This window comes from Dunckerocampus dactyliophorus, chromosome 12 (assembly GCF_027744805.1).
Source record: "Dunckerocampus dactyliophorus isolate RoL2022-P2 chromosome 12, RoL_Ddac_1.1, whole genome shotgun sequence".
In the NCBI taxonomy this organism is placed as follows: Eukaryota; Metazoa; Chordata; class Actinopteri; order Syngnathiformes; family Syngnathidae; genus Dunckerocampus; species Dunckerocampus dactyliophorus.
The window spans coordinates 22,030,001-22,053,998 of record NC_072830.1 but is presented as its reverse complement, the minus strand read 5'-3'; the positions used below and the strand labels follow the sequence as shown (position 1 = coordinate 22,053,998).

General features: G+C 41.0%; 1 protein-coding gene across 3 annotated transcripts in view; it reads right to left on the bottom strand.

Moving 5' to 3' along the window:
* Nucleotides 1-1,479: 1,479 nt before the first annotated feature.
* tiparp (TCDD-inducible poly(ADP-ribose) polymerase) overlaps nucleotides 1,480-23,998 on the bottom strand; it is a 27,542-nt gene continuing 5,023 nt past the window's right edge. For all 3 annotated transcript variants that reach the window (XM_054793576.1, XM_054793573.1, XM_054793574.1), the window contains exons 3-7: nucleotides 11,609-11,798; nucleotides 11,151-11,338; nucleotides 8,586-8,894; nucleotides 5,931-6,188; nucleotides 1,480-4,546 (exon numbers count right to left, since the gene is read on the bottom strand). In XM_054793576.1, coding sequence (XP_054649551.1) covers nucleotides 4,357-4,546; nucleotides 5,931-6,188; nucleotides 8,586-8,894; nucleotides 11,151-11,338; nucleotides 11,609-11,798 — 1,135 coding nt within the window. In that variant the 3' untranslated portion in view covers nucleotides 1,480-4,356. The remainder of the gene's footprint in view (nucleotides 4,547-5,930; nucleotides 6,189-8,585; nucleotides 8,895-11,150; nucleotides 11,339-11,608; nucleotides 11,799-23,998) is intronic.

Below are 23,998 nucleotides of genomic sequence, written 5' to 3'. Positions count from 1 at the left end.
GGCCTCCTAAAACATAACACCCAACTAATTTGACTAACTTCAAACTTCACTCTACATGTCTTATCTTATTCTGTCACATTCAGGCCACGTCCTCTTGGAGCATCACCATTATCGCTGCTTCCCTCCTTGCACATCTTCTCCTGCTCTGCTAACCTCTGCCAGCAGGTCTACAAAGTAGTGCTTTCTGTGCGCCAGCAGCAATTCCTGGAGGGCATTGAGGCAAACAAACCCAGCCAGTGCCCGCTGCATGACTCACAGAGAGGCAGCCACTAAAAGAGATACAGAGAAGGGGTAGAATCATTTGGTTGAGAGGGCAAAAGGAGTTTTAAGCTGTTAAGAGCTGACGAGAGGGGGCAGGTTGGGAAGGGAGATTGGAGGGGTGGGGGAGGGGGGCGGATTAAGAGCGGGAGGGGTTAGGCAGAGAGAGAGAGAAAGAGAGAGAGAGACAGACTGGGAGATGAGCGAGAGAGAGAGAGATGGGGGCAAACAGAGGGCAACCTGAGCAAGCTTGCATGCACACGAGAGGAGCAGACAGGCACGCAGCCCAGCGAGGAGGCACGAAGAGAGCAAAATAACTCCTGCTCCCTAAACCCCCACCCCCCACCCACCAACCCTCCCTTCCCACTTCATCGCCCGCCCTCCCCCCCGCCAAAAAAAGTGAAGCTCAGCACGACAGTCTCACATGACAGTGACCGGAGGGCCAAGAAGCGAGTGGAGCTGAGGGACAAAACAAAAATGTGGGCACAAGAGGACTTTTACAAAGACATGGAGGAAATGAGGTGAAAGGTCACGGTGACTTTTTTCCCCCCATCAAAACAGAATTGTAGTAGTTACGGTAGTTATCTAAAATATCAGGGCATAATATGGTTGAGGCGTCATTCTCCACCTGATTTCATGCAATTATGATATTGAATAAACTGCTATTTTCCTTTTTTACCCCCCAACACAATTGTATTTGGTCAGTAAAGACCCATAGAATGAAGGTGAAGGGGAAGAAACATGTCAAAGACCATGTCATAATGTGGCAGTTACATCATTCTTTACATTACATACAATTATATGGAATATGAATTCTATGAACTCAAAAAAAAATTTAACTGACTGCTATTTTCTTTTCTTTTTTGTATTTTGTCAGTAAAGATCCCTAGAATGAAGGTAGCGTGGGAAAATCTATGATAATGTGGCGGTGTGATATCATTCTTCACTTGATTACATATATTGTATTAAATATCGACTAAATAAAATACAAAAAATGTACAAAATGTCATTGCGACATTTTTTTTTTAAAACACAATTTCTTTCTGTCAAAGGAGTACAAGACATTTAAAAATATTTCATTAATTGATCATTAAAAAAAATGCTAAAATTGCTTTTATTTCTTCTGAATAAAAAAAAAAGAATAATTAACTGATAAAAAAGCACCCATCTTCTATGCCGACTGAATTAGCTTTGCTTCCTATTAGAATAACCAGTGTTGGATTCTCTTTGCTTTTCCATTTTTTTTATTCAATCAATGTTACATTAAACTAACATAAATAAACATTTTTTTATGAACAAAAGGCACACAAGTTCAAATATAAACAAAAACGTTTGTATACTTTGTCTCAATCAAACGTGTCTCTGAGCAAGAGCAGTCCGAGAGATGGAGAGGAAGAGAGATGTAATTCATTGGGGTTTAATTGCTGCAGCCTCAGCATCAAAAACTGTACACGTCTCAAGTCCCACTTTTGGAAAGGAACGAAAGTGGTGGGGGACGCCAAGGCAACAAGGCCAAGCAAGAACAGTTAGAGCTTCGTATGAGTTCTCTGCCTGAAGGCTTACAGTACGTCGATGTCCATTTGGAAAAGTCTCAGAAAAACTCCTGTCCGGTTTGAAGAGGTCACGAGATTGATGTCCACTAAATAAAAACACAGAGCACGTCGTCTTGAAAAACATACAGGCCAGCAGCTGGGAAACACATGAGGGATTTCTTTTTTGTTAAGATTGACATGAGCTATGTGGAAGCCTTTTTTTTTTTTTTTTTTGATTGGTTTGTTGGTTGATGCTTCCTCTCAAATACTGAAGTCCGAGACACCAACCAAAGTGTGATCTGCAGTGGAACTGTACTCATTTACAGCCAAGTCAAACCAGGTAGGGGGACTCAAGTTGGATTTTCTTCAATAGAAAGTAGCTTTTTCAGTAAGTAAACATGGTTTAAGACGACTATTGCCATCCACCTCTGAACAGTCAGTACGTTCACATGCATACATTACAGACATACAGTAGATCTTTCTTTACAAGTCCCAATTTATATGCCATCTTTGGTCAAACTGCCTCCACAACATTAGGAGGCGACGATGCTCTTTTAGCTCAATTACAGGGCTCCAGACTGCAACTAAACAGTTGCGTTTTGCGATTAAAATATGAGACATCGCAAGTAAATTTTTCATCTACTCGCGCATGTACGCCTGCTGACACCATATCACTTGTTACCGTGAGAAAAATAGTGTGTAAAATCAATCAATTGACGACAGCTTGCCGCAGTCTCAGCCTGTCGATGCCAGCGTGTGTGATCGCTCTCGTTTCAATCGCGTTCGATCGACTTTTCGACCATCTTTGTTTACATGTTTTGCCTGGCTCGCACTTTCTTCTGTCTCTGTGGCCGCAGCTAGCTAGCTAGAGTTATCTGCCTACCCTCACTCCAAATGTGACTTTTTTCTTTAAAGTGACAGTGACATTTTGTCTTTAAAACAAGCAATGCTGTTTGTTCTGAGCTCATTTTTGTCCCACAGGGAAGCTACAAGTGGCTGTCACGTTCATGGGGTACGTGCTAACTTGTGTCACTTTACAACCTTGCTCTTTCCGCTCTGATTTTGAATCACTCACAAAAGAATATTTGCTTCAACTCTCTCTCTGAGCACACTATTTCAGTGGAGATCTGCTTTGGATATAAAGTATATAATAAGTACATAATATGGTCAATAGCTCATCTCTTTCTTTTTGTTAAAGTAGCTTTATTAGTTCTGGAAGTTGGGTACACCTGCACTATCATGAACCTGGACACTCAATTTATACTGTCCTGTTTAAGCAGGCCAGATTTCTATGACAAATATATTTAAATCGTTATTTTAGTCTGTTAATTGTGTTATTTTTAACAAAGAAATGTATTTATTGAACAGTTAATTTCCCATGTATTGGTATTATTCTAAAACAGGCATCAAACTAAACAAAGGCAAATACAGGTGGGTTGGTTGGCCCTGCCAGCGAGGTGTCCCTTGTTTACTTGAGCAGAAGTTGGCAACCCTACCAGTTAATTTGCGGATTTTATTTGATCATGAGTGAATATTTTTTTGTTGCTGACAAACTTGTGCTCCACACTTCAGCCCAGTGGTTGACAGTAATGCGCAAATGAAGTAGTCTGCCAACCGGCTTTAGCTTCGAAAGAGGTAGAAAGGAGAAAAAAACACCACGGAAGAAGAAGGCGGGCTGATGTGTGTGAAAAGAGGGTGGTATTGGAGTTAATAGTACATATCAGTAACAGTGAAAATGTGAGGAAAAGTGAATGTTTACTTTGCAAGTCGATTTCTGTGTGGGCCCCTAAATGTTCTGCTTGCGCTCCTAAAATTTTAAGCCAGGGGCCACTGTGCTCCCAGTCTGGAGCCCTGAATTAGCTGTGAGGATGTTTCAACAAGGAAGTTGCGTGTTGTTACTGTTTAGTAGCTTCCCGGTACCAAGCCAAGCAGTTAAGGGGACAACTTAAAACAACTGGAAAGTTGTGACAATGTCCTCTTGGAAGGAAGTGAGTTGAATACATTGCTGTACTTGTGGATGCTCTTTATTCAAAACATTTAATATTTGATGTTCATTAGGGGAACAAGAGGCACAATTAAAGTGTATTCTTTTGTTTTTTTGCATCACTATAATTTAACTGTAGTGGATTGAGCCAATCATGTCATTTTTCGGCATGTTTGATCATTATAATTCATCATTCATTTGAATGAGATTAGAACATTTGCAAAAAGCCAAATGCTATTTCCAACGAATCCAAGAGTAAACACGCAAGACTAATGTGATTTCCAATCCAATTTGAATGAAGGTGTTTGCACGTGTCTCCTGTGCATGTAAACATACTGAGTGAGTGACACAGATGTTGTCCTTCGACGGTCCAGTTTCTTCCAGTTGAATCCGGTCTGGGTCTTGCAATCTAGTCCATTTGAATCCAGTTTAATAGCATCATTTGCAAACGTCTTCGTTTTTAATCTGTTAGGTGAGGTTTGATGAGGTTTAAAACATGAAAAAGTCACAGCCGTGTTGCTTTTTTCACGCCGCAAACTCCACCCACCGCCCCGCCTGAGCAGATTAAAAAATGAGGTGGGCTCAGAGGGCAACAGTGCTGGGTACCTCCTCGTAATGAATGATAAAGTAAGGGTAGCTCTGGTCATCGTTGAAGATTACGTAGATCTGAGGATCCACCCAGTTGTCCACACAGGAGTCATAAAGGTCACTGGAGGGATCTCGGAGGTTGATGGGGGGCGGTCGCCGCATCGAAGGGTTTCCTACAGTAAACCTGCAACCAAAGAGAGGAAGGCTGTATGTTTAGTTTTGTACACAATTAAAACGCGTGTTCTTTGCATCACATACTTTTTTAGTCTGTCTGAAAGGCTTACGGAATAATTTACCATCTAGAAGAGACTCGTCTAAATTTAATGATTACAAGGCTGCTGCTCTTTTGTGTGCCTAAGGAAGCTTGACTAATAGAAGCATCTGAGCATGTGGGTTCATATAAGAACATGAAGCCAATGTACACTGAATGTATACAACATGAGCCCACGCCACAGCACCACTTTGTTTTCCCACTCTGAAGAAACATAAACAGAGCATACGTCTTCATGCCTGTCTCTGGGGTTATGAATATGTTAGACTACATTAAGGAAACCAGCACCTACTGACTTTCAGTGTGCCGATAATGTCACTATGCTCTATTCCTCCACTGTATTTTTTTTTTATTGTAATATATGAATTAATTGTAATGTGTAATGTTTAGAACAAATAAAAAAATATAAAAAAAAACAGCTATGGGCAGAAATTGGCCCCAAGGCTGGCCTTTGGACACCCCTGGTATAGCCCAACAATTAAAGCAAGGTTTAGTATGTGCGGGGTTCTTAAAAACCTACATCAGGATAATTTCTGATGGCTCCTGTTCACTTGTTTTGAAAGGTGACTAAAACTATCAAAAAAATCATTATAGTAGGTATCAAGATCGTGTGCAAAATCTTCTCGTAGGACATTAAAAAGGGACGGTTTTATTCTCGGCCGACAAATATTATGGGTATAAATTAGAAATCGGTGTATATTGGTGTCGTTTTGATGTCATGCTCCACACAGTAACAAGCTGGCTAGCTTTGTGTGTCCATGGTCTGTAAATATTTCCAAGTTCCGCTTTCAGACTGTAAAAATGCAATTTTCAAGCGCTGTGAGGAGTGAGTAAGGCGTTCTTTCAATACTTCTAATATCACACCTCAGCAAGAATCACTTTGAGTCACACGCAACTAGCGTACCTGCAGCAAAACAATACAACGACCGGTGCTGAATAATTCCAGTTTATGATTTCACTGATTGTATTACTACAGAGATTCATACGTTGCACTTTGTCATTATACGGATGTTTGTGCCACATAGAAACACGCAGCTTTCCAAACTGTATCGTTGCCTCTGAGGTCTCACAATTTAGAATTCAACCAAACTTTATGGGAAAATATGCCTGTAAAATTCTTACAAAATCACATGTTTTGCTTTTTCTCCTGCCTTTTGTGGCTTTTTTGGGACCTTGATTCCAAAAGTCAACAATTGCTTTGAAAGACAAACCCATAAAGAGATGTCTTATTCCCATTTTTATTTATTATTAGTAGTATTTACATTACGAACAGTTGTTGCACACGACGCATACACACCTGCCAGTGAGAACTTTGGCCAAGAACATGCAGTGAACTCCTTTGGGTGAGCGCTTGGAGAAATTGTGTGAGTAGACGGCCTTGCGGGCAAAGTAGGAGCCTTGGCCGAACATGGTGGCGTGTTTGCCGCAGACGCGCGGGTCAAAGTTGTGCTTGCAGATGCCTTCCACCACGTCTGCTGAGGTGCCGTGGAAGAGGTGGCGCTCGCTCAGCAGCCGGTCCATCTCGGACATACGCCGGGACATGTACTCCTTCTTCCTGTTGGGAGAACATGACATTAGCTTTCAATTCAGACACACGCCTAAAAGGTATGAAAAGAGAAATGCAGGTAATGAATTCATGAAAAGCTCAAAGTGGCTGTGTATCAAAAATGTGATCACAACCTTGTTTGCGCTAAAACCGTTAAGACCGTTGGGCATAATCCCTTCTCTTGAGCAACACGCGCACGCAACTCATTTGATGTGAGCCGATCAATCAGGCATGAACAAGCGAAAGCCAGTTTGGCGGTGACCCAGGCGTGACCTCTCACGAACCCAAGCTTGTGACCCGACTCAGACGGCTGCGGCACGCATCCAAGCAGGCGCACGCTCACACAAACACACACACCCTTCAATTTGCTACCATGTCATTTTAAGAGACATGATGCCTCTCAGCATGACAGAGTCAACTTCCCTTTCACGCCAACGCGTGGCCGGCCTGATGACAAATTTACGTAGAAAAGCACACAGACATGCACACTTTCTTTGTCAAAACAAGAGTGTGGGAAGTAATCAAGTTATGTTCACAATAGGGCATTGCTTTCAGAATGACACAAAGTCAGTCACTGTGAAACCCTTGCAGTACCAGTCAGTGTGTGTGTGTGTGTGTGTGTGTGTGTGTGTGTGTGTGTGTACTGAATGTGTGTCACAGCTGCCATGACCCGCCCTGCTCCGACCACAGCGGTTTGCCCACTGTGCTCACAACAGGAACATCACCATTGCCCAAACATCACCCCAGCCGCTTCATTCGCACACCTAAGCTAACTCATTCTCACGAAGCTCCACCAGGCTGGTTTCATTTTCTCTATTTACACCCTTAAATTCTTCCTTTTCCCCTCACCACATTTCACATCCCTCGCCGTGCAATCGCGTCTCTGTTTGAATGCAGCTGAGTGTGAAATGCTCACAAGCTGAGCAAAAAAAAAAAAAAAAAAAATCGGAATAAGAGGGTTAACGACGCATTATGTATTTTTTTCCATTTTCTTTTTTTCCCCCCACGGGAATGATGTGACACCAGGTATATCATACATGGCTACAACAAAGCATCCGTTTGTGCTAATATTCTAAAGAACACCCAAGCCAAACTAACTTTCACTTTCAGTGCATAATTTTGGCCAATTAACACTTGAGAGGTTACTCAGGCAAAGCAGGATTGCTTTGGTGAGATTTTCTCATTCATTAGAAAAAAACACTCACTTGAATGTGTTTTTAAACTAATCTACAAGGGAGAGTATTGGGGCCTGTATACTAAAGAAAGTATACTATAGTAAAAGGGAAAAAAAATCTAAATCGTGAAGAAAGAGGAAAAAAGAAAACTTCAAATATAAAATCAAGACATTAAAATAGTTCTAATATTGTGTGAAAAGTAGAATTTTTCAGAGAATAAAGTCAAAATATGACAAAAATAAAGTGAAAATATTGCAAAAAAAAGGTCATAATATTACAAGAAAAATCTAATTAATTAAACAATTAATTAGTCACACCATAAATGAAAATGAACTCGATAATTTTGTCTGTTTACCTCACCTAGAAACAGGCGGGAAGAGGGTTCACTGCATTGGTTCAGCGCCTAGACGCTTCACAGAACAATGCCGAACCGAGTGAGACCTCTTGTCAGTCATAGTCGGTTGGTTGGAGCTTTGTGAGGAGCAATTCAAGGTAGTGTAGTAGAAGTTAGGAGGTAAAAATATGCTTGCAAAATCAAATGCCACAGCCCCCGTGTGGGAATATTAATAATGAGCAAGGTGAGCCCATCAACATGAACGAGCCAGTATGTCGAATTTATTTGAAAGTGGTAGCAACAGAAAAGGCAACAAAACAAACTTGCCCAGTTGAAAAGCCAGCATTTCAAGAAATTCTGCAAACATTTGACAGTATGAATTGTCTATGAGAAAATACTGTACATGTCACAAACATGACAATCCCACAAATCTACGAAGTGAAACATGACATATTAAAAGGAAATATAGCATTATGATATGTTTGTTATTATTATTTATTATCATAACATTATCATCATTATCGTCTCGTCTCATGAGTTGGGTCTCTTGCGACACCCCTAGTAATTGTATACAGATTAGTGTCTGTTCCTGAGAAAAAACTACATAGACTGAAACTGCTTCAAGTGTTGGCTTCAGGTTGATGATGAAAAACATCATCCACCTGTGGTGTTTTTGATAAAGTGATTTTATCAATAGACTACATGGCAGGGCAGAGACAGACAGTATTTTCTAGTGCCTGATTTTATTCTGGTAATATTTAGACTTTTTCTCATATCTGTGCTAATTCCTTTCTTTAATGTGTGGTCCCCATACTCCTCTAGAAAGAAATGCACTTGACCTTGTTACACAATGTTTCCATGCAAACTAATTTGCACAGAGAAGTAAGACTCGCTCACCTCTTGTACTTCTCCCAGAGGAAAGGGTTCTGCACCCGAAGGATCTTGATTATCCTAAACTTTGTCTCCGACACGGTCTTGTGGAATAAGCTGTATACGGTCCTGTAGCTGCGGTCGTCACGGGACATCGGCACCTGCAGAAAGTCTTGGCTCATCGCCATGGGCAACCATGTCTCGGGAAAAAGGGTGGGCAGATTGCTGGTCGTCGGGGAGAGAGGATGCGACGCCGAGAGATCCATCAATGAGACGGTGGATGTGGAAGAGGAGGAAGAACAGGACAGTGGAGGTGAAGAGAGGCCACCCAAAGTCCTATAAAGAAGGAGAGAGAAGAAGTGGAAATGAAGCCAGCTTTTTCTACATTTCCATTCATCAATACAGACAATTTACTTACTGTAGCTCAGTCAATTTAAGGTCAGATCTTACTTGACTCGTGTTTATAACCTGAACCAAACATGTCTTGACAGATATTCCAATCAATGGAAGTCCGAACATCAGAGAAATGTTGAGCTGTAAAGTACTACACAAAACTTCGACCTCTTGACATGCGGTTGGTGTCAAGGCCAGCTGATTGTCACTTCCCAATCTAGGCTTCATTCTTATCAAATCGTCAGTTATGTAGTTATCCCAATGAGCCTTTCCTCCATCCTACTGACAATGACGGCGTGCGGAGTCAAGAAACCAGAACACGAGACAAGCGGTTGTGGTGTCAGAAAAGCGCTTTTGTCTGTCATATGAGTCTGCAACAACGCTTTGTCATGTTCTCGCCTTCCCGGTGTAAATGCAGCGGGTGCTATCAGCCATAAGAATGAGAGCCAATGTGTGCGCACGTTGTCAAGAGGCTTTGATCAGTGTGATTCTGAGCCAATGTGACAGTTTTTCTCATCCTGTCTGTCTGGTCTCCATCTCTCCACAATCGACATCTCCATCCCCACGGGGCTTTGAAGAGATGACACTAAGCAATTGAGAAATGAACAGATAAGAAGAGAGTGACCCACTGGAACGGAGGGAAAGGAGTGTCAATCAAACTAATGACCTCAAACTTTAAGCCTTGCACACACTGTTCCTGACACACACACACACACATATGCGCACACTTGTTTTGGACACTAAAAAGTAAGGACATTGCATTCACTGGAAAACTCTCAGGAACAAAATCACTCGTCCCAAATCCCAGCTTCTCACAGTCACGTTTCACACTCCATTCACCCGGTCTGGAAACTATTTAGCGCCCTCCATCTTTCACTTTCTTGGCTGGGCTCCTCTCTCTCCCACTCTCACTCACTGTCCCTCTGTACTCTGCTTCCACCATCTCATCATCATCTCTCTTCCTTCATATCCGACACTCCTACGTTTTCTCTTTTCATGGCTGCCAGGTCTTGTACGAACAGCTCGTTCTTAGTTTGCTCCGCGTGGGACGCGAACAGATGACTGGCGCTCTGCCTGGGACTTGAAAAACTCTGTAAATGAGGTGACATGACACTTGTTTTGAATCTGGTATCACATTCTTCTGGAGTATCACTGAGGCAGGCAAGGCGGGGTCATCTCACTGGTGCAAAGAAAATGGACGGAGAGAGGCGAGATTGTCTCTGTCCTGTTTTTTCCATATGATATATATGAGTTGAAGTTGTTCAATCTTGTCTGTTCTTGTCTCATTATCCTATTTTTTCCACTGACTGCTCTATGCTCACTTGGCTCTACACAGAGCATTCTAACATCCCAAGGAAACAAGATAAGTTAAGCTGTCCCGTCACTCACAAAAAACAGTGTACCACACATTGATAGGGTTGCATGTGCCATAGACAACACTGCATCACACCAGGCAACTTGAAACTGTTTAAGATACTGTATGTTCCATATAAGTTGTTCAACAGAACAACCAGGTTCGACTAAGCTCAGCTCAAATGAAACCACTTGCTTGAATGACAGGGAATCAGGGGCGGTCGGGGTACTAATGTACCTCCGGCCGGGTTTTGGGGACTGGGCTACTTGCTGGGGCTTGTGCGTTGCTGCCTGGATAGTGGCCGTGTTGGTCTGAGGTGAGGGCACTGATATAATAAGACCTTTTTTCAAAATGTACTTGCGATCGACCTGCAAAGTCCCAAAGATCGACTAGCTCACGATCGACGGGTTGGCGACCCCTGTTCTAGATAGTAGGGATGCACTGATCCATGTTTATTAAAGCATAAACATGGCTCATGGATTGGAAATCTCAGCAGGTGGTATCGCAAATTTCTGACATGTTAATTACGCTGTTATTAGAACCCGATACCAATTGTGGATTACATCGTCCCCATCCCTAATGGATAGATAATACGTTAGATAGATAATTTATTGATCCTCAAGGAAATTCAAAGCTCGGTCGTGATAATAAAACTGTAAAGTTAAAGCTGTGTTTCAACCAAGTGGTACAGTTAAATTTGGTCCACCACACTACGTTTTGAAATAGTAAACCCTGATCTGGCTTGCTTTTTCATGGCAAGGTGCACACATAAAAACCCTTCTTACACTGCTGTGACCCAGCGCATGGGTCCAAGACAGTGGTAAGAAATCTGATGTTATACTTACTCTAAGAGGGGTGCGAGCATCACCGGCGACATGAACATGGGTCGCTTTTTGATCTGACGCCTGAAGCCAAACATGGCATTCTGCTGGAAGCCCTCCCTGATGTTCAGGATGTACTGGTTCTGGAGCGTAATGAATCGCACCTCCTTGAGACCCCTCACAGTTGCCTTTTCGATGAGCTTCACCACCGGCTATTAGAGAGTGGGAATAGATGGAGAGGGAAAGAAGATCATTTCGATTCACAACATAGCTGAGTGTTCTCTGCATTCTATAGAGGAGAGGACAGAAGTTCAATAACATCACACAAGCTTCCATCTTTGCTGGTTTGGCTGGGAAAAAATGCAAATGCATGATGATGGTTTTGTTGAAGTTATTTAGAAGTGTGTGCGTGTTAATGCAGATGACTGTATTGATTCTATTCCAGTGATTGACAGGGGCAGAGTTAATGTGCCTGGCCTCACCTCAGAGTATTCCCTCCAGCCAAAGTTGTCTCTGCAGTAGTACTTCCACACTGTGTGACAGCTGGGGGTGGGGCCTGAGTTTGTCCCTGGCATGGGGAATGGACTGGGGGGAGTGGTCAGCCGGCGGACGCGGTCAAACTTCAGGTCACCAACCCGCATGGCTCCAAAGTCCAGGGAAAACACTGACCCGCTGAAAGCACACAGCGGAAAATGAAGACGTTATTAAACTCAAATCCCGGTAATTTGCATTCACAGGGCATGCAGCTCTGTTGTAAATTGGTCACAGTTTATGAAGCAGCCACATTAACCCTGGTGTCCTGGAGCAAGTTGACCAGACCTCTAATTACTCAGCCAATGAGTCAGTCTGGACTGACATGACTTACACGTTGCAACTGAGAAAAACATGAACACCATAATGGAAACATCACATTCAGCCTGTAATGATGCTGTTTGTGTCATTTGATCAAGACACTCATGATGTTGCAAACTAAACAAGAAAGGAATAGGGAACCTTGAACAAACTCAAGTGCCATGATTAAAGTACAGTAGATTTTTATTTGTTCGTATACTGTTGATACTATTGACATGCAACACAAGAAAGACGTGAAATATTAAAAAGAAATATTTGATACTGGTTAAAGAAATAGTGCAAAGAGAAAACTGTCTTGTGCGAATGACCTCTGTTAACCTGATCCGTCTCAAAAAGCATGGGTCTAAACGGCATTGTCTGTGCATGTGTGTGTTTGGGTGGGGTGACAGCCTCTCTACGTTAGTCCTCCATATGGCCTCTGGCAAATAGTGTTTCTGGGTCAGACATAACACTCGCATAAATATGGGCATTATATATTGGCACGCTATGCTACAGTCAGCAAACCTAGACAGGGGGCAGACATGCACACACAACACACTCTGTATTCAAGACGCACACAGAAAGACATCAACTACGCCAAATACTCACATGGCCAAAATAAACACAAAAACCACACACACATCCTGTTCAAGGTTAATGGGCTCATTGATTTTGTTGCCCGGGAAACTAATTGACAGAAATGTCCCTAGTGATTGTGCGTCCGTCTGGAAGTGTGTAAAGAGCAAAGGCTGTGTGTGTGTGTGTGTGTGTGTGTGGATAAAATACAAAAACCTGGTGAATGGCAAATGTGTGAAAACATGTGTGAAACTGGAGCTTTTAAAAACAAAAGTGCTCCTGTTCCTGTTGAAACTGTAAAAACAGAGAACATCTTCAGTCTGGACAACTACATCACAGTCGAAACACCAATAGAGGAGCTCCAGTTCGATTTGTGTTTATAACGCTTTTTCAGCAAAGTGTACATTTACTGTACCGCTACTGTGTTCAACGTAATCACATTATTGACCAAAGTCTTCATTCACACATCAAATTTTAGAGACAAAGGGTAGTCAAAAGGCAGTTTTGCCCAAAGGACTGCACATAAGCTTTCATTAAAAAGTGTTATCACTACTAGCCTGGTATGCATAGGACAACATTTGTAGACGTTTAACTGGGATTGTTTTGACATTGTAAAACAGTTTATATATTGTCATACTCGTCCAGACTTGAATTTAAAAAAGATATGTAGTGCACACATTTGATCCATACTTCAGTTTTATTACTACACCAACAATTGCACAGCACAACTAGTACTACTACTACAAAGTAACAACCTGATTGGACAGCAGTTTTATATTTACATGACAAAACGTGTCCTATGTCCCAGGAAAAATGTTGTCCGGTAAGTTAGCTATATCTGTTGCTTGCTCAAGTGAACCGAACCACACCACAGTATACTTGGAAGCAGATGGACACTGCATCTTTGTTAAGTGAAAGGGTTTGGATGATAGCGTTCACATTTCACACAACGAATTACAGTAGCAGAGGACCATAGATCATTTTAACCAAACTAAACGTGCCAAATGTGAACACAACTTGTGTCACGGCCTGTTGGATTTAATTTAAGTACAATTTGCTCGCCACAGCGCATGCATGTAGCAGTAAAGAGTATGACAAAGCAAGATGCTGAGTCAAACTAGCACACAATTCTAAACAGGCTGCATCAAAAGTGTGTTTGCAATCTGCTGCTGCTTAGTCATCATGTGACTGAATCTCTCCGCAAAAGGAACTAAAACTAGAGTGAATTGACTGCACACGTGCAGAGGCAAAGACGGAGAATATATTGCAACATTCATGCAAAACTCGTAGCCACATTCCATTCCAGTAACTAGAAAATGTTTTTATGATGTGCAAAATCGAATGATGAAACAGAGAAGAGGAAATATCCAGATGAGAGAATGAGAATGTAAAGTACATTGGGTAAAAGTACATTTTTGTTTTAATTGTTTTCTTTGACTATTTTTTTTTGTTAGAAAAGCACTCTGTATGCAGCTGAGTGACTCGTCTCCAGAGACACTTGCAGTATATCTGTATATTTTCTTGATCAATCACATTTTCGGATTTGAATCATGATAAAGCAAAGTGAACTTCGGGACATTTACGGACAGCCTCCTCGCCTCACCTCTCTACTTTGTGTCCCCCACCATGTCGTCCTCACTGACACATATTTGAACAGCACAGAGGTCACCCCGTGATTTCCAGAGCCTTTTCACTAAGCTCTTCCGTCCCTCACTCCCCGGCTGGCTTGTCCTGTTCTAAAAATAACATTCCACCGGTTAAATTAAGTGCACTCAAACGAGGTGCTTGGGACATGGAGGTCAATCAAAAGGTGGAAAGAGACACTGGGCACAGCTTAAGCTATTGCATGGAAATTAATCAAATACAGTGGTACCTCGGTCTCCCCTATTAATTTGTTCCAGAAGGTCAGAGGAAAACCGAAACATATGAAGACCAAGGCAATTTCTGCCCATAGGAAATAATGTAAATCCAATGAATCCGTTCCACCGTTCACCCAAAAATATTAATATAGCATGAATACAACAGGGCAGCATGGCGGCCTAGTAGTTAGCATGTTGGCCACAAAGTCAAGAGATGGGAAGACGTGTTTTAGAATCTCCGTTGGGCATCTCCCTTTCCATGTTCTCCCCGTGCGTGCGTATATTTTCTCAGGGTACTCTGGTTTCCTCCCACATTCCAAAAACATGCATGTTAGGTTAAGTGGCGATTCTAAAATTGCCCATAGGTTGTTTGTCTATATGTGCCCTGCGATTGACTGGTGACCAGTCCAGGGTGTACCCCGCCTCTCGCCCAAGTCAGTTGGGAAAGGCTCCATCACACCCGCAACCCTAGTGAGGATAAGTGGCATAGAAAGATGGATGGATGGATGGATGAATGAAACAATGAAAAATAATTCTAACTGTCAAATGGATGGAACTTATTGTTGACGTACATCCTTGCGAGATCAAATTCAGTGTTTCTCGCCTTCTTTGTCAAATCGCTAGCACTCGCAACTTTCTTTGGCCCCATGGAGGGTTATTTAGCAGCTACACGCAATGAAAAAATGCACGGACAGTGAGTCAGCAACACGTAGGGTAGTCTGTTGGGGCATTCGATTTCGCGGAACGATACAGTAGAGAGAAAACTGACTAGTTTGTTAAGAGTAATCTAACCAAGGATACATTTTGCAAAAAAGGAAGACAACCAAATGATATGAAAACTGGAGTGTATGAAAACTGAGGTTTGACTGTACATGACAAAACATCTGCTGACTTGGTGCGCTAAAGGTGAGAAGGCTATGAAAAAATAAATAGCCAAACCGGCTCTGTTTGTATCAAGCAGCTGATGGGTGTGATAACACTAAGGGCGGGGTTGCCGCTGGAAAAAGAACAAGCCTTTCCCTCCGCAAAAATAAAAGTAAAGGAAACTAATGACATTGTCAAAATGGCCGTTAATCCCACACATCTTCCATTTTCTCACGGCTACACATACACACAAGGACCCGCATACCAGCATCAGTCATGCTATTGTGAACGTCACAGACAAGCGCAAAAAAAAAAGTGGAGCGCACACACATTCTTTAGACAAAGACATGTACACACACGCAAGTCTCATATAGTCATGCCTGGGTAAAAAAGTCGATTAGATCTGCTGACGGAGGCTTCTTTCAGCTTGATGTCATTGTTGATCATGTTATATACATAGCTACTCAAGTTCCTGTTACTGAAAAAGTTGCATTGTTATAAAGTCGTTGTTGGTCAACAGCAAATAACCAATTTCCATAGTGTTGTGGAAGGGTGGAGGATGGGAATGTGCATGAACTACCACAATTTATCCAACCAATCTAAATGTCTTGTCTACCTTTTGATTTAACAGAACCCATGTTCCTCCAGGTTTTGTTAGCACCGCGCAAATGACAGATGAAATCATGTTTTAGTACATCTTGTTTTTGGCCAATATCTCCGTTGGCAATGCCCAAACACGTACAGACATCTTGTTTGCGGGAGGGCAATGAGTCAAAACACAGTCACAACAAGTTATTCTGTTTTAACAAGTCAAGTGCCGACACATACCATCAAACTTAATCTATGTGCAGAGAATGTTATGCTTTGAGCCAAGTGCTACTTCATTAGCTATGGGGAGGAACATAAACAACAGAGTTGTGACTAGTAACTGCCAGTTCTTCAAAAGGACAGCATTATTAAAATGATCCAAATTAATTATATAAGCAAACATTAGGGATGGGTACCGGTAACAGGACTTTTATAGGCACCGACTAAATTCCCTCTGTACTACCGGACACCTACTCACGTAAAATCATAAAAGGTACCACGTTTTGGTACCAACGGCAGTCTCCGTGGAGTTTCATGGTGACATTCACAAGCGAAGAAGAGAAAGCCAGAGGGAGGCGGCAATGTTTGCATCAACAAGAAGACAATTAAAGTTACAGATGTCATACATTAAGTCATATTTTTTAAGTATATGGATACAATAAAAACTACCTGCTTAATAAATGTCAGAATGTCCTGGAAGAAGACACTTTTAATATGTGACATGATGCCTGGATGGATCCCGGTGTTTAGTTTGTGCCAAACAGCCATATTTTAACACCAAAACATCATTTGTGTATTCACAAATGAATTCAAATATATTGAAAATCATATATATATATATATATATATATATATTTAGTTGTCAGTAATAAGTATACAACAACAATAACAAGTCGGAATATTAGATAAAACACGTGAAAAAGAACATTCATAATGAACATATTTAATAATACTTTTATTAAAGCAACACTAGAATGTCCATACACAATAATTTAGATATCACTGACATACATTCCATCCATCCATTTTCTATGCCGCTTGTCCTCATTATGGTCGCTGGGGTATGCTGGAGCTTATCCAAGCTGACTTTGGGCGAGAGGCAGGGTACACCCTGGACTGGTCGCCGGTCAATCGCAGTGACATGTTATCCCGCAAGTAAAAAATATTTTCACGATACAATCACGGAAAGCAGTGTACTACAATGGTGATTTTTTTCTCCCCGATGCCTCTGATGAGCACTATAAACATTCAAACCAAAGCAGATGCATTTATACACACATTAAAACATTACCGACAACACAAAAGAGCTGTAGAAAGTTATATTATCCATTATACCAATGGCTTCACAGATAATAGCGTATAGCTTCATCATCTTCTACACACAAAAGCCAATCAATGACCACAATCACCCTCTAGCATTTGTTTTTTAAAGTGCACGAGGAACGAAGATATACTTCAGAGCAAAAAAGTTTTCTGTACTTTCATTTGCAGTTTGTATTACTTCAATTTGTAAAATATTATACCTTTATTTCTTTTTACTCCATTCTGTTTTGCTCGTTTGTTTTCAACTTATTTGCCCTCTATGGACCACTATCACACAATTTTTCCAGAGGGGAAATTAAAGGAATAGGAGTAAGTAGAGCTGGGTTTTGATTTGTGCGTTAAGAAAAAAACATCACTGTTTTCATGAAGACTTTTGTGAAATAATCATGAGTGCAGTCACTCTACCTAGTGGGGAAATTACAGGTTGAATCAGGCCTTCTGCAAAGGTATACAAAGTGTGGTGATTAAAATTAAGACCGTTTGGCCTTGCCAGAGGTTTTATGCCAGCTGAGCGTCATTCTGGTTTGCTTTTTAAGCACATGAGGTTGTAAAAACACAGCAAATGGGAAGAAATGTGCACGTGTGTCTCCTGCATGCACTGGATTGTCCCGGTGAGATTGCCTCTCTGTTCTGCACTGCACCAGAACATTACGATCATGGTTCACTGTGTCCTGTCTTTCAGTTCTCAGGGCCTTTCAGAGTCTAAAACCTGCCCGTGATGTTACATGAGGGACATACGTGGCACATGCAGGATTTAATCAGCTTCAGCAGCTAAAAGAGAGGTGAGAGAACACCACTTTGATGCAGAGTCAACGTCGAAAAGGGGCAGACAACGAAATAGTATCATGTGTCAGGCGTCCCTTTCAAGACTGCAAACACGTGATGATGGAAAGGTGGTCAAACAGCAATTACGATAACAGCTTTCCCCAATCCCAGGGCCGGCGGTTTTAAAAGGTTAACACAGGAATGAAGACAGACTGCTGATATATGTATGTGATTTTTAAAAAATATGGAGGCTTTGATTGAGCCAACATTCTGATTGACAAGTTTTGGTGCTTTCACAACTTTTGTTGACATGTTCTAGTGTGAAGCCATTGTTTGTAGACTGGTTTGGTCCGTTTCCTCCTTGGTTAAATTTTTATCACACTTTCAAAAAATGTGTCCGAACAAATCTCGTGAGAGATCACTTCATTTTCGCAAAAATGTAAACAAGAAGAGAACTTGGTGTATGGCGTTGTGGCTGAAACTAATAAACAGAACATGAAGAAGAATTGGGATTGAATTGAATATCCAGTGGAACCTCGGTTAGCATCCGTCATGTTTCATGCTCAAAAATTTAGGCCAAAATTTTGCCTTGTCCAGTTAGCGTACAATGTGGCACACAGCTTGTCATGTTCTTAATACACTTCATGAGCACAACTGTGTTCTTCATGTATTCTTATCACAAATGTCCTGTTAGCATCCTTGGCTTGCTAACAAAATGGCAACCGAATCTGGAAGTCAGCTGTGTCGCCCGTCTATGATGTCATCAGCGGGTGACTCCCCAAAATGTTAACACAAAACACGTTCTTAGAGTTTTACGATTATAGTTTTAGGTGCAGAAAACAATTGTAAGTCCATATAAACGACGATTGAAAGGAATAAATGAACATTTAAGTTTACTTGTACATTCATTAAAGACGTGACTGTTCCCAAAGACGTGCTGTGTTACTGACCTGAAAAGCACTGCTGAAATCGTAAAATAACTCATGGCAAAACAGGAAGATGGTGTTGAAGAGGAAAGTACTGATCTCTCGGCCACATTGTGTCTTTGGAAAACAGTCACATCAAGAAGTTATGTCAAGAATCATGTCTTCAATGAAGGTAAAAGTAACCTTAAATGTTAATTTATCCCTTTCATTCACCATTTATTAGTATTTATATGCATTTTGAACTGTTTTCTACATGTAAAACTATTATGGTAAATCTATGTTTTTTTTAAAACCATCTTTTATGTTAACATTTTTGGCTTTCTGGAACGGGTTATTGGATTTACATTATTTCTTACGGGAAAAATCAGAGTCCATTTCAGTTAAGAGTCAGAACCTTGATGCTAACCAAGGTTCCACTGTATAAGTTATATTCTATATATATAAAATATGCGGATACATACACATTATATGTTAATATCCCACGTTACTAGGGGTGTAATGATTCATTTTAATAATGATTCGATTCACATCATGATTCGTGGTGCCTGATTCAAGAATGATATTGGTTCATTTAGAACGATACGATCCGAAACTTTAAGATACATTCAGTAACTTAAAAAAAAAATTCAACCAGTGCGACTATGGAATAAATACCTGAATACTAGATACCTGTTGTTTTTTGTAAGGGAATCAGGTATGAATTATTAATAATGCTGACATACTTAAGAATAAACTATCAGTGAGTACAAAAAATAGTTAAAAATGCAATACAAAATCAGGATGAGCAGAGGGTGGTATAGCTTGCCATGATGAATATAATGCAAAAGAAGAATACATAAGAAAGGCAAGTGTAAATGTGTGACAATACGAATTAACGGTCAACAAAAATTCCGGCTTCCCAGCCTTTCCTTTCTTCTCCTTCCTTGCCGGCACAACCAAGTGTGCGCCATTTATTGCTTTTGTGTACGTAAGCGTATGTTTTGACCCGGACACACCGCGCTGGATGATGACGTCACTAAGCGTCACTGCTCCTACACCGTAAACTACCAGGCGTACAAAAGGTCCTGACTTTGCATATTGCCACCATAACTATCACTTAAAAGGAGTTTCAAATAAAGACAGATGAGTTAAATATGACGACTGAATGAAGTGAATTAACTGACCGAAAGAAGAAAAAGCAAATCAACTGTATTTCACTGGTCCACTACAACTCCCATGACCACCACATACCCCGAAGACGACGACATCACAGGCATAGACTGAATGTCTATCGTCTTTATCGAGTCTTTATCATTGAAAGTGCTAAAAAAACAACAACACACATCTATATAAAGCCAGCCGTGCTTAAATCCAATGCTTTATTTCCTAGTATTGATTCAATCGATTGATTACCTTTTTAAACAATGTTAGATCCATATATGCCATCCAGAATGAAAAACTTGCTAAACACAGATCAATGTAGTTGAATTACAGGAATATAAATCGATGCCTCGATGTGGTGAATGAATCATTGCACCCCTACAGGCTACACATAGTACATGAGCTGCTTTAAGGTGACATCTTGAGAAGAAAAGAGCATGTGCTGCTATCCAACGACTTTGTGTATATGCTAAACCGTGTTTGGTAAGTCACCAGTTTAACACACACCAACAAACAAACACATCATGTTTACACACAAACACAGCAGAAAAGATGCTCATAGATAAGACCATATTGATTTTCCTTTTAATGTCAGGACACTAAACTATCTAAATATCAATCTAATTTGGTATAAACACTAACACACACACACACACACACACACAGTGTGGTGTCAGGTCACGTTGCCCTTAGTGGTCGGTGACTCTTTATGTCAGTTAATGACAAGCAAGGCTTTTATCGCCTCGCTAACAAAAGAGTCCTATCGCAATCTCTCACTTGCCTGCAAACACACAAGCACACACCCTGAGAGAGACACACACACACGCGCTTTGTCACGAGGTTAAGCAAAAATTAGCAAGAGGTCTTTTATGTCTAGAAATACGCCCTCACTACGCACATATTGCAGGAAATTGGCTTCATTCTGGAAAATCTGGATGAGACGTTCTGTTTTCCTGTTCAGTCTAAACTTGCGTGCTATGTTGAAATCATGGAAGGAAATAAAAGTACCGATGTGTTGGTTTACTTTATTTTTACATTTTCTCTCTTACACACGTGGCAGTACAGTAGAGTTAACGAACTGATGAGGATTATTACAGACCCACATTTAGAAGTGATGATTGCAACATTCCCCCCTCACTGCTGACTTCATAGCGAAGGCGGATTAAGTAGACCCCTCATTCATTCTTATCATATGGATGGGATTAACCTGTGCTACGGATTATTCACACATGGGAACAGCGCAGCACAGAACACACACTTACACCAGGCTTTGCTGCACATAATAAGAACCAGAAACTCATGGCAGACAGCGAAATAGGCTTGTGTTGCTATAACAACAAGCTTGTTAAGTCATCTGCTGCTCTTTAGCTGGTAATCGATCTTATCATTGTCCTGAGGTAACCACAGTGATCATCATGAATAGGCCAGCTGGGTTGAGCCACTAAAGAACAGTATCAAAGAGATGCAGCGGCCAGCAAGCACAGCAAAAAGCTTTGGCTCAACCAAAAGCTAAATGGACCAGAACCATGATGAACCCTTGTCATCAAGTTCACTAAAACATACTATTTGCATCTGTAAGAGAAAACTCAACCCTCATGTCTGAAGCAGAGATGCACTTTTGTCCAACTATTTATATAAATTTCAATGGTTGGCTATAGGATCAGTCGGAATGCTAACACGCTAACAATGGAGGAGAACGAGGATCTCATGTACTGTATTCATTTTTTAAGAAAAGGCTGTTGGCCACTGTAAGGAGACAAATTTGAGAGCATATTGATGACGGCAAGACAAAAGGAGTGCTGCAGCAAAGTTGAGACTGTGGAGCAGCATCCAGAGCTAGGGCACAGCAATATGGCAAGCAGCAATTGCACTATAGTGAGGACGATACAAACAAGACAGATACTGTTGCCCTTTGCGGGCTTTTTTTTAAATTTATATTATTATTATTATTACTATATAAATATATTTTTTGGGATATTTTTAAGTATATTTGTGTTTCAGCAATAGGTGTTAATGTTGTATGTACAGTCGTCCCTTGTTTATCGCAGTTAATTCGTTCCAGACTCGACCTCGATAAGTGAATTTCCGCCAATATTATTATTATTATTATTAATAAATTAAATATTTAATTTGTATTTCGTTCATAGTTAGAGTATAGAAAACCTGTTTATGACCTTCTAAAAACATTTTTAGGAGCCGTGTAGACTTTTTTTTACACTCTAATGCGCAGGCTACAGAATCACTGTGGGGATACAAGAGACGGTCGCCGCTAAGCATAGCAAGCCAACGAGCTAACTAGTTTATTTATTCTAAACTGAAGAAAGAGTTTCAAATAGAGTGGGGAAGGAGGACAGAGCCAAAAACGTACCACTTCCAATGTGAGACATGCCATGGCTGACTCCCTGCAGTGTAAAGGTAAAGTAATCTACGGTAATGTCTCGTCAATGTAACATTACTGACACCTAGTGACCAGAATACTACATGTGACTTAGTCTTTCAATATTCTTTGACTAATATAGGCCATAGTCAACCACGGAACAGCGACCATCAATTAATTTTTGAAAAACCACGGCAGAGTGAGGGAGCAACGTTCGAACCCCAGAGTAGCGAGGGACGACTGTACACTTTAAAAGACAAGTTTGGTACTTTGCACTTACTACTAATGTAACCTTTGCTCAGTGCCTCCCTGTTGTATACATAAACACTGACTTAAATAGAAAGTAGTGCAGAATATGAAATCTTACATTTTCTTTCATCATTTTAAAAAATCCAGAGCTTGCCAATGAATGCCCAAACAAGCCCAACTTGCTAACCTGGTGAACCCGGGAGTGGTATGTCATTCTTCAGTGAGAGGTCATGTGCTTTTGGAATGAATGTTTTTCACTTGGGTGTTAAGTTTTCAGTCTACCAACAGTCAAACTTGTTTAGGGGTCAAGTCAGGGTTTCAGAAATACCTGAGAAGCCCCTGTTTTACAATAGACACATTTAGTCCCTGCTACATGCGTGAAACACTAATGCAAGCAAACAAATGAACCACAAAGAGGAGTTATGCGATGATTGGATATGAAAAAATGTAACGTGCATTTTAATAGCGATGTAGCGTGCTCAGTTTCTGTCACAGGAGCCAGATGAGCCTGTCTGACTGAATGAGGGTGGAAGACACTCGCAGCTGAATTTGCTTTGACATCACCAGGTGCACATCCTGTTTGAGGAGCACTTTGCATAGAGTTTCAGTTAAAGTCAACAACTGACAAATCGGTGTGCATACACATGAAGATGAGCCTCAATGCAGTTCATAAAAACAAAAAGGGACACAGTGGCTCAAAGGTTTCTGTAAATTATGAACGAGTATCATGAAGCTCTACCCTCTTGTACATGAAGACTCTCCTTAGGGGCACTAAAGGACATTGAAGTAGACTGACTCTTATGGGCACAGTAAATGATCTTTCCAAGGTCGATTGGCAAAATTGCTTTTATATTGTGGTCTCTAGCGCTAAGGTTTAAACTGAACAATCCAAATTGCTTTTATGCTAGCACCCTTTGGCTAGTTTCACCTTGGTGTGCTTTGTTTGATCACAATTAAAACCAACTTCAGTGTGGACCAAACCAACCTGTCCGGGGTTTGGTGCATGTCTAACACACTTGGCGTGGTTCAGTAGTGGTGAGAAAGTGTTCCAATCTCGAGCTGATCCAATTTGCAAATTAACAACTTTGGATTTTTCCCTTAACAACATAAAGGAGACTACAGGTACTAGCAGACAAGTGACTTACTGAAGACATATATGATATCGCGTGTATTTAGCATGTCGTCATGTCCTAAAGTGTACTCGGCTATTTATTGGTGCACTGGTTGCCTGGCAAATACCGTAATTTCCAGTGTTTATGAGCAGCTACTTTTTTCTCACGCTTTGAACTCTGCGGCTTATACAGTGATGCGGTTAATTCATGGCTAAAACTACAGTTCCCATGATGCTTAGAGTGCCAGTTCAGGAAGTAGTGA